The sequence below is a fragment of the Chinchilla lanigera genome, unplaced genomic scaffold (genome assembly GCF_000276665.1).
Source record: "Chinchilla lanigera isolate Chin_1 unplaced genomic scaffold, ChiLan1.0 scaffold00033, whole genome shotgun sequence".
In the NCBI taxonomy this organism is placed as follows: Eukaryota; Metazoa; Chordata; class Mammalia; order Rodentia; family Chinchillidae; genus Chinchilla; species Chinchilla lanigera.
This window is the reverse complement of record NW_004955434.1, coordinates 10,988,897-11,003,609: the sequence shown is the minus strand read 5'-3', so window position 1 is coordinate 11,003,609 and position 14,713 is coordinate 10,988,897. Positions and strand designations below refer to the sequence as shown.

Below are 14,713 nucleotides of genomic sequence, written 5' to 3'. Positions count from 1 at the left end.
GCCCTTAGAAATAAGTTACTTTCTCCCATCAAAAAGAAAAAATGAGAACTTTCTGTTCTGGTTGAGGCAGATTATTGTTCCCTAAGAATAATTAAACATCTGAGTGACAGCAGGGAACGGGTCCAGGGCGATGCTTCTCTCTGCACCCCCAGCACTGTCTGAGTGGAGACTTCACCTCTGCTGCCTGACTTCGCGGCAGCTGACGGTCCCAGGTGCCATTTCCCTCTGGCCAAAATGATTTAAGACGGAGTGGGATTTCCCAGACCAGGCAGGACTATTCAATCTCCCAACTAGAGAATGGGAAAGACGACCGTGGAGAGCGGAGAGCTAAAGAAAGGCATTCTTTAAACTTGCACAGGTACCAAATGACCTACTCACTGATGAAACCGACCCACATGAACTTATTAAAGGCAGGGGCAGCGAGCTAACGAGTGGAACAGTGTGCATGTTTTCGGGGTGGCCTCCAGGAAACATATAAGTAAAGCAGATCAGAAGAGCACTCCATAGCAGTGTAAGGCCCAGAAAATGACACTGTCCCAAAAATAATGACGATGCTACCCACATCTGTATCTCTAGTACTAACCTTTCTTTGGAGTTTAACACTCACCTATCCACTGTCTTTTGTTTGGGTCAGATTGAGAACCCTTTTTTCCCTCATGCATTACAAAAGTTGATCAATTGAAATCACTTCACCTCATGGAGTCTTAATCTCACTCCATAAAAAAGGGTAATGATACTTACTTTGCTGATTTATCAGAGAGATTAACTAAAATAAATACTACTAAGGCTGGATGTACACAATAGGTGCTCAATACATCATTAATATCAACTGCTCTTGGCAAAGTTCCATTTCCTCAGGCATACCTGGACCCTCTAATGACTAAATCTGGAGTTTCTGAGCCATCCGCCCCTTTGCTGGAGAGTCCAGGCCTCCTCAGAGAGCAGAAATCATTTTCCTCACTGGTCAGGACTATGCTTCCCTACAACTTGCTGGCTAAGAGGATGTATAACATTTCGGATGAGTGCACATCTGAGTCCTCAGAAAGACTTTGTAGTCAATTGAGTCTTGCAACTAACCAATTACTTCATGTAATGAGAATGCCTCAGGAGCTCTAGTTAGCTTCAAGTTTATGGGGCTGATTTATATCTAAAATGAAGACTTTTTCATTTCAGATCCCTTTTACTTAAAGGCAAAAAATAAAGCACAATGTTATCTTGCAGCAGATACTACTCCAGTGATTATTCCGAAGACCCTCCGGACATTCACAGCAACAAAGGCATGGAGGGTCTGGTTCCACACCGGATGAGCGGAGGGAGAGGCTGCAGCTGCAGTCACTCCACACAGCTTGCATTCCGAGTGTCCACACTTCCACAGACTTGAACACGGTAGAAATCTGTAATACATGCTGGGAAGCCATGTGATCCACCAGTGGTTGTTTCTTCTCTATTTCTCTCCAGTTGAACTAAAAAGGAAGTCACTTCACGAGAGTAAACTGACAAGGATCATATTGTCATTCCAGACACACATGAAGGAATTAAAATGTTGTGAAATATGCCAACCAGCTTTTACTAATCCCTTAACTTCCAGAGAAAAGGTTTGCAATTAGTAGTACATTAGAATTGTCACAGTTAAGCAATTTTTTTTATTACTCGGAGGACTTTAATAGATTTCATGCTACACATACACAATAAAAATGCAGTTAGGGTAACACAAGAAATTAAAATTACAATGGAGGTGTCATACAGTAAGTGAAAATGCTTTAACGGTCTGTCTGGTCATAGAGCTAATGATCACTGTATGCAGAATGCAGTAAAACAAAGGTGCCCTTCTCACTAGCCAGCGTGTATCTGTAGCTAGGACTCTTTTCTAAGGCCATATGCAGCTGTACTTGGTTACAGGAACATTAGTTAAGTGTGCCCATAAAGACCAGCTGTACTTGAGATTACATAGGGCTCTGCACGTTTTCTCCCTATGGCAGCCAATCAGAAATCTTGCTGACAAGCACGCTTGCACTGAATGAATGATCTTATTTAGATTAATTCCTCTTAATGCCTTACACAGGCTTACTTTCCTGGCCTATTGTGGAAAGAGCTCCATTTAAAACCCAAAGAGAAAATTCAAGCTGATGACTTGGTCAAATACAGGACTGCAGGGGCGGAGGACATGAAGTACCCGGCCTCTGGGGTAACAAGGCTGGCGGCTCTGCCCCAGCTCCAAGGTCGGCCATGAGGCACTGCGGAAAATGAGCACCGAGCCAGTACGCAAGGCAGAGGGCTGAGTCTCAGCTGTGCCGTGGCTCTGCAGTTACTGGTTTGACACTTCACCCTCCAGCCAGTAACGGGATATCCTGCACCCTTGGCTGTGAAACTTTGACATGACCTGCCAATCCCTGGATCCGGGCTTTCACCATGGGATGGTAACCAACAACGTAAGAGGCCTGAATGTACTCAGCTGGGCTTGCTCTCCTGCCTCTACCATTGCCCGGCGAGGACACAGCTGAGTTAGCACATCAGCTCCACGAGCCTGCTGGGAGGCACAGGAAACCCACGTGTGAGCTGCCCGAGCCAAGGTTAGCACGGCCGCTCAGCAGAGCCTCGGCGCAGCTCTGCCGACCTGAAGACCTGTGAGCTAAATCACTGCTTCCTGCCACAGGCTGCTGCAAGGCTGTGTGTGTGCTATGCAGCGTGACTGTGTTCTTGTTGGGAAGCAGAGTCTGAGGCCTTCCCTTCCTCCGCTCCGCACTATGAAGTGAGAGGAAGGACTCCAGCATCTCTGGAGTCCCTCGCAAAGACACCTGGGACCAGAGACCTGGAATGAGGGAGATTTCTGCTGGGACGTGGGCAGGCAATGAGCCCTTCTCACCACAGACTGCCTCAGGTGTTCACAGCTCCATACTCACCTGCCGGGGAAAGGGCCTGGAAAGCCAGGGCTGCAGTATATGTTCAGAGCCAGTTCCCCAAGGAAGCATGTCTTTAAAACTGGTTCAAACCCAGATAAATCAACAAGTCAGAAGACGAGATAGGAGAAAATGGAAATCTTTATTTTTAAACACTAGTACATTTTCAGGGTGTTTTAAAAAGGAAAATCATGTTACATTAGTTCAAAACTATGCATCAAAGCATATTTATTTAAACTCTAATTTTACAAACACATAATGAAAGAAACATTTTATAAATATCTACTTAGAATAGGTATTATGAAAAAAAGTGTTTAAAAATAACGCCCCAGATCTCCCTCTTTAAATATATAAAATTCTCATGGAATTCCTAAGAATTCTTCCTCAAGAGCCAAAAATTTCATTTCACAAAGGCCAGCTCAGTTCTCATCGGACACAATCAAAAGTAATAGGAATATAAAAAAATGCAAAAGTACTGTACATGGGGATACAGATAGCACACGGGTAAATCTCATTACCATACATGCCATTTGTGTTTTAAAAATGTTTTATAAAAACTGCCATTTGAAACAAATAAGTGAGAGTCCTTCCCTGACTGTGAAAAATATATAAATTATCACCCTCCCACCTGGGTAAGAGGCTCCGCCTGCCCGCCAGGTCCGGGAGGGAAGACGCCATGTGTTTCCTGATGAGGGGCCTGAGCTGCACATGGGGACCTACCTTCCCTCCGGCAGTGGCTTTTGCTAGTGGGTCATTCACTATTATATCCTTTCACTTAGAAAAATTCTTTGGGATCATAGAAGATAATTGTTCACAAATAAAACAAGACTAGGGGACAACTTTAGGTTGCAGAATCCAACTACTAGCATGAGCGCTTTGTTTGGTGACCAGATGCTGGCAGCCTGGTTTACCACTGCCAGGGAAAAACCCAGCCACCTGCCCCAGCAAAGCACACGGCACCGCCCCCAGGCTGGCACTTCCTCTCCTCTCTGTTGCCTGCAGCGCTGTAGGTAGACTACTGTCTCTTCTGACACTTCTTCTGGAAAGAGCTCTTCAGAAAAGTGCGGTACACGGGGTCATCCACATACTCATTCTTAAACCTGGAGCTGAGCACTCTTTGCCTCTTCCGCTCCCCTTGGATTATGTCTGCTCCGTAAAACGTGTCTTCAAATCGCATGTCAGAGGCTGTGGACTAAAGACAGCCAGTGTTACTTTGCGGCATCTGACAAGCACAGGACTGAACGAAGATCTGGTTCCATGAGCACAGAGGGGCGAGGGACAGAGACCGGGACCCGGTTTAGGGTGAAGGGGCCCCACCGGGGCTTTGCATTCTCCCTTACATCGGCCCCACTTCCTCCAAGATCTCCAACTTTGCCACCCCCGACCCCAGGGACCAGCCTCAAACGAAAGCAAGATGAAAATCTTCCCACTGTGAGCCTCCCTCATTCTTCGTTTCTCCTCAGCTCTTGCCTAGCCAGGATTCTGGCACGTTCCCAACAGTCCTTCCTAATTCACCCTTTCTGATTTACACCTGGTCCTTGCCCCAGCACTTCCCTGAAACTGTCCTTGTTAAAATCCTACTTGTAAGGCCCAACCACATTCTTCTGTCCTAAACTTAATGATTATGATGTCACCGCCTACTGCCTGAAGCTCTCTTCTCTGCTGTTTCGTAACCCTTCCTCCTCCTCCTCCTATTGCTCGTTTTTTCATGTTGCAGGGGTTCCTTTTCTTTTCTGTGTTTTTTTTTGGGGCAAGATCTCACTATGCAGTTCAGGTTGGCCCTGGACTCACTGTGTAGTCCAGACTCGCCTTGAACTAGTGTGATCCTCCTGCCTCAGCCTCCGAGTGCTGGGATTACAGGCGTGAGCCACCACGCCCGGCCGAGGGGTTTCCTCTTGACTATCTACTCAAGGCTGATGCTGCTGGGCTTCTAGGCCAGCCCTGCCCTCTCCAGGCACGCTCCTTTGGCCCTGGTGCCCACGCTTGTGCTTTCATGCCTGCCTCCACGCCAAGGACACCCTGCTCTCGCTATAGTTCAGATCTCCTGTGCGCAGGCCTGCGCGCTCCTGCCCCACAGGGACCTCTAAGGCGCTTCAAATTAACCAGTGTTCCTCTGCACCCCAGTCTCCCTCCTCCGGCACAGGCCTTCCCACATCCATAAACGGCACCGTCACCCTCACCTCTCCTGTCACACTGGCCAGAAATCTAACGGCCATCACAGACTGCCCTTGTCCTTGGCTCCTGTGCAGGACCCCGCCTCCACATACCTCGCTGCCCTCCTGACCTACACCAAAGCCGCAGCCTCAATCTGTCTCCCACCAAACCACTGACAGAAAGCTCTCCAGAGACTCTACCGTATGACTAGACACGGCGATGTGTCCCTGCGTATGATCTCTCCGTAGCCCTGTGGCCTTCACGGGGACATACACAGTCCTGAGGCTGCACGCATACAACCCGGCATAATCCTACCGTCTTCTGGGACAGACTGAATTGCTCCCATTCCTGGCCACACTTCTCTGGCAAAGGGCCTCAGGTGCCTCTACCCTGGACAGACTTTGCTTGCCCTCGGGAAACACTCTTCTCTGCCACGGCAAGCCTGAGATTCTGGGGCCCCTCGTATCGGTGAATAGAACAGAGGTGGTAACAGAGGTAAGGGGCAGGTAAATTCCTTCCCACCAGGTGACTCTCGAAGGGGAAAGGAACTGTGTACCAAATTTTCGGAGTTCCTAACACCAAGCAACACACCCGGAATTCAGTGAGTGCCAAGTAAGCTGCACGGGCTTTTCCCGTGATGCGCAGGGAAGCCCAAGTGCACAGTACAAGCACTCTCTTTGCTGCCTAGTTCCCTGTTTTGTCACCTGAAATACATTCCCTATTGAGTTTCAGTGAGCTGGGTGACTTTCAACGACCGTAATGCGCAGCACACCTGAAAAGATCGTCTGCCCCGACTGGTGACAAAGCGGAGTCCAGTTTCAGACTTGAAAACACAAGGCAAAGAAAGAAAGGCCAGGAAACAGACACAAACAGGCCGAAAACTAAAACCAGGCCCATGTACAGAGCTACGCCAGCCCCCACCAGCTCAGGACAAGGTCACACAGGGTACGGGCTACCTCCATGGCTGGTGGCTGACACCAGGAAGACAACCAGGACACTGGGTTGGCTGGGTGCCCTCTGCCATTAGCAGATAAACATGTTGCATTCGTTCTTGGCAAAGTACTTCCTCTGAGCAATCGCCCACATCTGTAAATGCTGAAGTTATCAAAGGAGAATAAAATGTCTATGCAAGTGTTGCCACTGCAGAAACAGCAGAAGTCAGCCTCTCCGACACAATAATAAAGCCAATTTACCAGGGGCTCTAGCTAATTATGCGCTGTTGCCATGGTTATTCCGTGAGACAATAAAAGGTAATGGGGCTGTTTCTGAAGTGAGTGAAAAAGAACGAAGCACCATCACGAGGTGGACTGCTGACTCTTTTGAAAAATTTCTTCCCGCACCAGCATGAGTCTGGGTGAGCCAAAGTCATTAAAACATGCAGGCCTCCTGAAGAAGATGGCTAACCTACCTCCTCAGAAAATGAAAAAGATTTCTCTAACCACAAAATATCTTCCACCAGTGAGTTTTCCAATTAGATTTGTTTCACCAACTGGAAAAAAAATAGCAGTCACAGGCAGAGGACCTGAGGGCCAGAAGGTTATTCACCCGCCTGAAGGAAAGGCAGGCTGGCGAGAGGACAGCGCATTAGTCTCTGGCCCAGTAACAACAGGGGTGGCGAACTGGACGCAGTCATCCGGGCCCTTTGCTCCTGAAGGTTACTTCCTACTACACTCAGTTGCCTGGCATAATGGCTATGATTTACACATTTTACATAGTTTGCATTGCTTTTTTATAAAGTAAAAAATATCCTGAGAATTAAAAAAAAAAAAAAAATGTTATCCATCAGCATGCTTGCTCAGGAGAGAGACCTTAGAAAACTCATGAGCTATGTTCAGATAAAAACCTGAGAAGGCATCCTGGTACTGGAGCCAAATCTACCAGTGAGAACGAAGAGATTATGATCAGTGCAGAAAGCGAAGCGCTTTCTCCTAATGTGATTGAGAAACAGTATGTGAAATCTATACAACTCGGCTACAGAGTGCTTAGCCACACACGGACCAGAAAACCAGAGGTAAGGGACTTCCAGAAGGCCACCTACTCAATTCTCTACCTCTAAATCTCTAGGCACTAAAGAAAGGACAAAGGGGGTGGGTTGGGCAGGGGGTCCTGGGAGACAGGAATGTGGAGGGGAAGCAGTGGTCTCTAACATCCTGAAAGTTTTTTGAGAGATTTCAAGCTCTTAAAGCACAGACAAGTTATGTAGGTTTTTTGGAACTCAGCTGATGTCTTTACAATAGGCACATTTGCTCTTCGTCTTTACAGTTAACCTGGTGGTTAATCTGTTCACCAGTGTGTGGACCTCTGTGTGCCACATTTCTCGTGGGGCGGACGGCAGTGCTATCACTAACACCCTTTTCTGGCTATTTCCCCGTGAAGGACCTTCTTCTCCAGGCTGCCCCTGAGAAGGGAAGTCAGCACACACTGATGCAGTTGCCCTGTGTCAGCATTCTCAATGAGGAAAAGGCGCTGACTACATGAACCAACGTTTTAGGAAACTCTTGGTTTTTCCAAAATAGTCAAACAACCTATAGTAACTGTCATCCCAGAGAAGTGTATCACAAGGGTGTCATTTATTCAGAAAAACAAATTTCATTTTACTTAGAAAAGTCTTTCACTCAAATTTCCCTAAGATTTACCATTTTACAAATGCAGTACACATATTTCTAAATGAGCAAAACTAATTTCATTTTAGGATCCACTAAATATTTCATGACACAATAATATAAAACCTAAATTATTGTGTATGGTATTTTTGATTAATATCAGACCAAATTAGCCACCTTTATTTATCTCTTAATGGCATGTACTAGCGTTGAAACTAGTATCTTCTCTTTTTTAAAACTCCTTTAGTAATCCCACAGCTACTATTCAGGCTTTGTTTATGCCTTTTATTCTGCGAGCGACAGCTTATTTCAATTATGAAAGGACACAAACATCAGTGATCTTTCGATACAGGACCTCACCAGTACAGGGTAAGCCTGGGAGACCACATAATCACTTATACCCACTGCCTTCAACTGGCTTCGGGATACCCTTCCTTCCAGTGCCGCGTCTATCGACAAGACAGGAAAGCCCAGACGATACCTTTGTACGCTCCTACATGTGTGTGTGCTTTGTACAGAAGGCACATTCAGTAACCATTTCTGTGTATCAATAGATGTTAACACAAAACTGTCATTTGACTTCATTAGAAGAGTAAACCATGCCGCTGGTTTACCTGTTTTTGGCTAAATGTGAGGTTTGCACCCAGTAGGTTTAAATGAGGGAAAGCTGGCCTGGCTTCTTCAAAACTAACCCAAAGGCCCAAGACGTTTCCTAGAGGTTTAGGAAACCCAGGGAGAGGATGAGAACTTCACCAGTGAGACCCGAGGCGGACTTGGCAGCACTTACGAAGCGAGCCTTTACCCTCTTGGGTAACTCTTCATCTAAGGTGTAGATGTCCTCTCTCTTCATCGCTATCTGGGATCCGTCTTCAAACTCAACCTAGTGAAATATAAGATATCAGGACTTTTACATAGTAGAAACAAGTGCTGACCATTTCAAGGGTTCCAGTTACCTACGAGAAAACAGGTAAAAAAGACTCAAGCAGACCAGACACAGAACCAGCCAATGCTCAAGGAAGTGAGAAGAGCTCTTTCCCTTACTGAACCAAGAACAAAGGACATTTTTGTTTTTCGCAGGCCCGAGGATCAAACCTAGGGCCTCACACATTAGGCAAGTGTTCTACCATTGAGCTACGCCGCAGCACCCAAGAACAAAATACATTTTATTTTATTTTAATCACTGAAAGTTTTATTTTTTATTAGTATATGTTCGCAGTACCCACAATTTAATTTATCAGTATGTTGGTACGTGTACATAATGCCAAAATATATTTTAAAACAGCAAGATTACTGAACATAGGAATCTTAAAATATGAGGAATAGGGACTGATCAAATGATTTCTCAGAACATTTGAGAGCGACAAATTCAGCATTGAGATAGGCCAGTCTCGATAGTGTTGTGACTTTTTAAGACGCTTTGAAAACAGAAAAGGGACAGCTGCTCTTTTCTGTGAAAGAAAAGATCATATATTTATTCCTGTATAATCTTCCAGGATAAAGCAACTTCTCAAGTTCTTATAGAGCTTTAACTTTTAAATATCACTTTTTCTAAATTCAAATAGGCTAGGAAAATCCTATTCTCTCAACTTCATAGCATGTAAACCTCATGAATGTGCAAAATATATTATCATCTAAAATGAAAATGTTTGAAACTTTCTTTCATGCATCCAAATTGCAGGAATAATTTCATACTGATTTTCTTCAACAGTTTGGGAGATTACGTCAGGAAAAGGGCACACGACACTAGATAAACAGAAGCCTGGAGTGTGTGGGCTCAGGTTTACTCCAATATGATCCCTTCTGGGAGAAAATGAAACAGTGCAATTAGGAGGCACACCTAATGTGTTAACCACTTACAGTATTCTAGAAATCTCTAACATCTTTATTTGTTTGATTACCTGTTTTGTTTTGTTTCACTTTGATGCAGTACTGGAGATCAAAGCTAGGCCCTTGCTCAAGCTAGGCAAGTGATCTACAACTGACCTACACCTTTAGCTCTGAAATTCTTAGTCCTAAGAAACAAAAATATGCTGGTATTTCTGGTCAAAAGGTGTTATACTACATAGCTGTGCTATGTTAATAAACAAAAACCTGCTGGAGTTTGCAAAAGATAAAATATATAATTAAACATCTTTTTCCTTTTAAAAAATTAAATTTACTCATGTACTCCTAACATTTGATTAGACTAGACAATCAGGTGAAATTAGGGTTCTGTCACAAGACAACAGTATAGCCACTTCCCGAAGGGCTGGAAATTGGAATGGTTTTCTTCTCGGCCTTGTTTTAGCAGAATGGTTTCTCTAATTGAGCTACAGTGTCATCTCACTTATAGCATTTGATAGCATAGTTGGAACCACCTGTACCTACTTTTTTTATTTTAGATAATTCAAAACTTCTAAGAGAAAAAGCCAATTACAAAACTAAAAGATGGTACAGAATGCTAGGAATAGGGTGACCAACAACCCTGGGTGCTAGGGACCCAGGAGTCTCCAGGACGCGGCCCTGTGGGACTTAAAAGCACTAAAATCAGAGCCAGTGCCAGGCAAGCGGGGTCAGTTGTTCATCCTTGTTGGGTCACAGCTGAGTAAATGATGACCCTTCTCTTTACCAGCTGTGTGCTTGTACTGGCTGATTGACTGCTATCAACTTGAGAAGTTTAGAAGTTTAACTAAACCAGTTCAAGCATCCCAAGTCCTAGAGCGGAGAAAACCCACCCCAGGGCGGGTAGTCCCCTGAGATGAGGGAGGGCAGATCTGCTTCTGTTCTTTAGGAGTTCCAGTCCTTAGCTTGGATGTCACCTCCTGGCTTCTAGCACAGACCCTTCCCCTTTCCCTCTGGACCCGTCAGCCCTCTGGTGCACAGCCTTCCCACAGGGACCCAGCCTCCTGCGATGGGCCTGCACAGACACTGCAGTGAACTCTGGACAAGGCAAGGTGTGCTGAAACCTTTGGTCTCCAGCACGCAGACACCCTCTGCGCGCTTCCTCATCCACCTCTGTGGCTGGTCACCACAAGCTGATCTTGAAATTTCTTATGCATTTGTATATCTTGGGTTATATCAGTTTTTTAGTAAAACCCTGACTGATATAGTGCTCTTGAGCAAATTCATAATTTTTATTCTTTTTCTTATTAAAAATGCATTCAGTGAGCCTCTCTCCCATTTGTAAAACAAGAGTCAATAAAACCTACTCTGCAGGACTATTAGGATATATTTAAGATATTTAAGCACTGCGCACTAGGTATTTAAGTTATATCTACTTTTATAAATACCTTTGCATAGTCAACAGCTAAGCTGAATAAACACAAGACACAAAATGATCTCAAAAGGCCACTTGGTTTAATGAGGAATTTTACATTCCCTGTGGTTGAGAGACAATTTTAATATTAGTCTTAACCTTTTCATTGAGTCTATAAAGATGCCTATAGTTTTACAATGGTAGGCCATCATAAATTTAACCGATGCTAACACACTGATTACTAATTAGCCTGATTTTCAATGTGTCCTCATTATGTGATGCTATTTACTGCATGTAAGAAGCTTTCACTTTAGCACTTGTTGTTTAATTACATGCAATTATTTTCTTTTGAATGAGGTACTGCTGCTTCTTGTTCAGAAATCTCCAGTCCTGTGAGCCTGATGTGTGGCTTGTGTCCTGCACAACCTGATGCAAAGAAGCTCTAGCACCTACCCTAGTACAAATAGTCTGAATCTGCAACTTCATACTGTCACCAACACCACACGCAAAGGGAAAATGGCCTGCTTTTATATTTATTTATATATATATATATACACACCCACACACATCTACACACCCACACTAAAAGTGGCCTACACACATGCGCACACACGCACACCCCATGTATAAGTCCTCCCCCTCCCTATTCCCCTTGGGTTTTCCTAGACCACAGAAAATGTTCTAAGTTTTTCAAACTTCTCTGAACACCTTGAATTATACTGTGCTCCAGTTCTTGATGCAGTGTCTCACAACGTACTCTCGTTTAAGCCCTTGCCTCTTATCAGTCTTCGAACAATTTCTCTGCTGAAACTGGCAGGCTTATCATTCACAAGCTGTTTTTCAACTTCACAGGCCTGAACTTGCTTGCTTTTTTCTCCTTTTACTTCAATCTAACTGTTTTCATCCTACCATTTAGCTTGGAATGTTGATTTCTGCCACAGTGTTACTGAAAATACTGCAATGTGTTGGTTCCAATACATATATCCAAAACCTTTCTGAAGAAATATAAATGCACATGTGCTATCCATGTCATCTCCATTTTTTCGCTTAACTCACTATTATTTCTAGTAGGAGTAACATGATTTCATTTTTAAATTCATACTCTAATACTACATCGAGTTCCCTTGTGAACAGAACGCTGACCTGAGAGCTGCACTCTTCCTTACACAAACACCCCTTTAATAAGCACCGGCTCTTCAGGACATTAACTAGCTGCGGCTCTTACCAATGTGCCGCTGAGTTAATTTTAGCTGATATGCTCAGGGGTGATTTCTCTCTGGCAAACACCACGAGCAGCCATCACTGTCCTGGCTTAAGGTCAGATGAAGAAGCCCGTAATCTCTCTCACATAAGGAAACATAGTAAAGTAACCTACCTTGTTGCTTACTTTTTGCTGAACAATTCATCAAATGTTAGGGTTTCCTAGTATCCAATCTAGTAACCAAACTCTACAGCTTCGAGCTGAGTCACCAGGCATTAAAGCTTTTCTCCTTCATAAAGTGAATCAACCCAAATTGCTGTGGCTTACTGATCAGCAGCACACTCCGTATACTACGTCCCTCTGACATCTTGTGTCCCTCTCCACAAGAACCAGAGAGGACAGACCGCACGTACCTGGTACATGTAGGCAACATTCGATCCAATATATTTTGCCCCATACAGCTTGCCATCAGGCCACTTGACTTGGACGACTTCTCCCTCAGCAGGAGGGCCCAGCTTCATGCAGTCTCTACTCTGCAGAATAAACAGAGACAGGCTTTTCAAGGCAAGTGCCTAAGTGACTGCATTTAGAACTTAGCAAATGATGAACTCCTGGGCAATTAAAAGGAGTTACTGCCTCTGTGTTTTATGGATTATGATCTTGCATGGGTGTTTGGGGGAAGCAATATGAACCAAAGGAGTACTTAAAGATCCAGCCTACATCATAAAGTTGCAAAGAAACCACCAGAATCCAAGCAGGAAAAACAGCAGCATTTACATTCACTATCTGACAAAGAACTGTTCAGGGGGTAACTAAAATATGCACAGAAACTGCTTTAGCTGAGGAATGGAATAGCTTCTGATGTATAACACCTAACATTTACATAGCACATTGCAGTTAATAGAATGCTTTATTAACATACATCTCATTTTATCCTTATAATCATTCTCAGAAGTAGACAGATTATTAATTACCCCCATTTTACTGACAAGGAAACTGAGCCTCCGAGGAGGCTCCCTTAAGTCGTCAGGATCGCTGAAGAACCTAAACAAGAGGGTAAGAGAGGAGGACACCAGCAGGGGGAGAAGCGAAGTGAAATCAGGGCGGGTAGGACTTGCCAAGGCAGCAGGAGGAGGTCAGCAGGGGCCGCTGCAGCACAGCAGATGCAGTGTGTCCTGTCTAGCACACCTCTTAAGAACCTGCTCCTTCCCAAAGGATGACCAGCCCACTCCCTGCCCCCTTTAGGTCTTCTGTCCACACTGTAGCTCCTAAGGAAACTCGGAGCACGGAGTCGTGCAGTTCATTTGGGAAGGTACTGTTCAAGGGTGTGGGTAAAACAGCAAAGTATCTTCTCAGTTTGTAAACTCAGCATTTATATGTATGGCGTATAACATCATAAAATTTTAATACAAAGGGAATTAAATACTTGGCTACTTTTTTTTTTTTTCACACACTTAGCAATTCATGATTTGCAAATACTGGCATTTCACTGATGAGGCCAATCTGACTGATTGAAATGCACACTTGACCAATCAAGCTATAAATGCAGCCTAGGCATGTTCAATAGTTTACATGAGTAGCACACACAGGAAATATTTAGTTGTTTATGACTAGAAATCCACCATTTATTTCTTTTTAGTATTAGTAGAAATTCTGGCTTATAAAGGAGTGACCATGTTATTGTCAGGTGAGGGCATGAAAGGTTCAGCTGTTCATTTTTCTAACTGCAGACTAAAAACCTTGTATGTTCAGACACTATGGAACCAAAGTCTACACTGAATTAGTCAAGTGAAATTGACTTTATTCTTAGCCCAGATCATACCTGATCTCAAAACACGCACAACTGAAAGAGTAGGCTGTAGAAAATGTGGTATTTTATACATGCCCATGGGGTTGTCACCTCTCCTCGCATTTCCCTTCCCAGCAGTTACGTGGAGGTACAGACTGTGAGTACATACCGAGTGCGTGCGTCCAGGCCCCTAGGATGCAGTCACATCAGCTCTGAGATCGCTAAGCTGAAACAGACACCTCAGGAACAGAGGTGGGGGTGAGGACACACTTCCTCCCTCTGCTAAAGCTTTCTTATGCCTGCAGGAGCTCTGCTAGGGTACTGCTCCGGGCTCTTCACTCCGGAAAGCCTCTATCAAGAGGAGGAGGGAGGACTTAACTTTGTTGTCCAGCTCTGAAGGAAACTGTATTCCACACACTATGTGCCCTGGATGGCAACGTGGAGCACCACCACTGACTCACAGAACTCCGTGGGATTCCTTCCGGGGAAACAGTGATACTCCTGAGACACTCAGCTTACTAATACTTTTAAGTTGTTTGGACCTCAATTAACAGGTACACCCGTTAGCTATTTGGGGGGGGGGGGTTAAGAGGCATTGTAAAAACTGTGCTGAGATATTAAGGGTGTTGTGAGGCAAGAGAGTTCAGTGATCTTGAGCTCAGCTCCTTTTCTTTTTCTTTGGAGCTGCCTGTGGCAGGAAACATGCCCTCTGCACCTCCTTCCACAGAGAAGAGCCGGTGTTTCCCACAACACCACTCACTAGGTAGGCCTAATGTCCAGGCCCAGCATCAGGAAACCTGTGTGCTCACACATCTGTGCCAAATCCGCTGACAT

General features: G+C 44.6%; 1 protein-coding gene across 1 annotated transcript in view; it reads right to left on the bottom strand.

Moving 5' to 3' along the window:
* Nucleotides 1-3,020: 3,020 nt before the first annotated feature.
* The window catches only part of Kdm4c (lysine (K)-specific demethylase 4C), a 354,066-nt gene continuing 342,373 nt past the window's right edge, over nt 3,021-14,713 (bottom strand). Inside the window, exons 20-22 of the mRNA XM_005388674.2 lie at nt 12,504-12,623; nt 8,442-8,534; nt 3,021-4,089 (exon numbers count right to left, since the gene is read on the bottom strand). Of these exons, the coding sequence (XP_005388731.1) occupies nt 3,913-4,089; nt 8,442-8,534; nt 12,504-12,623 (390 nt within the window). The 3' untranslated portion in view covers nt 3,021-3,912. The remainder of the gene's footprint in view (nt 4,090-8,441; nt 8,535-12,503; nt 12,624-14,713) is intronic.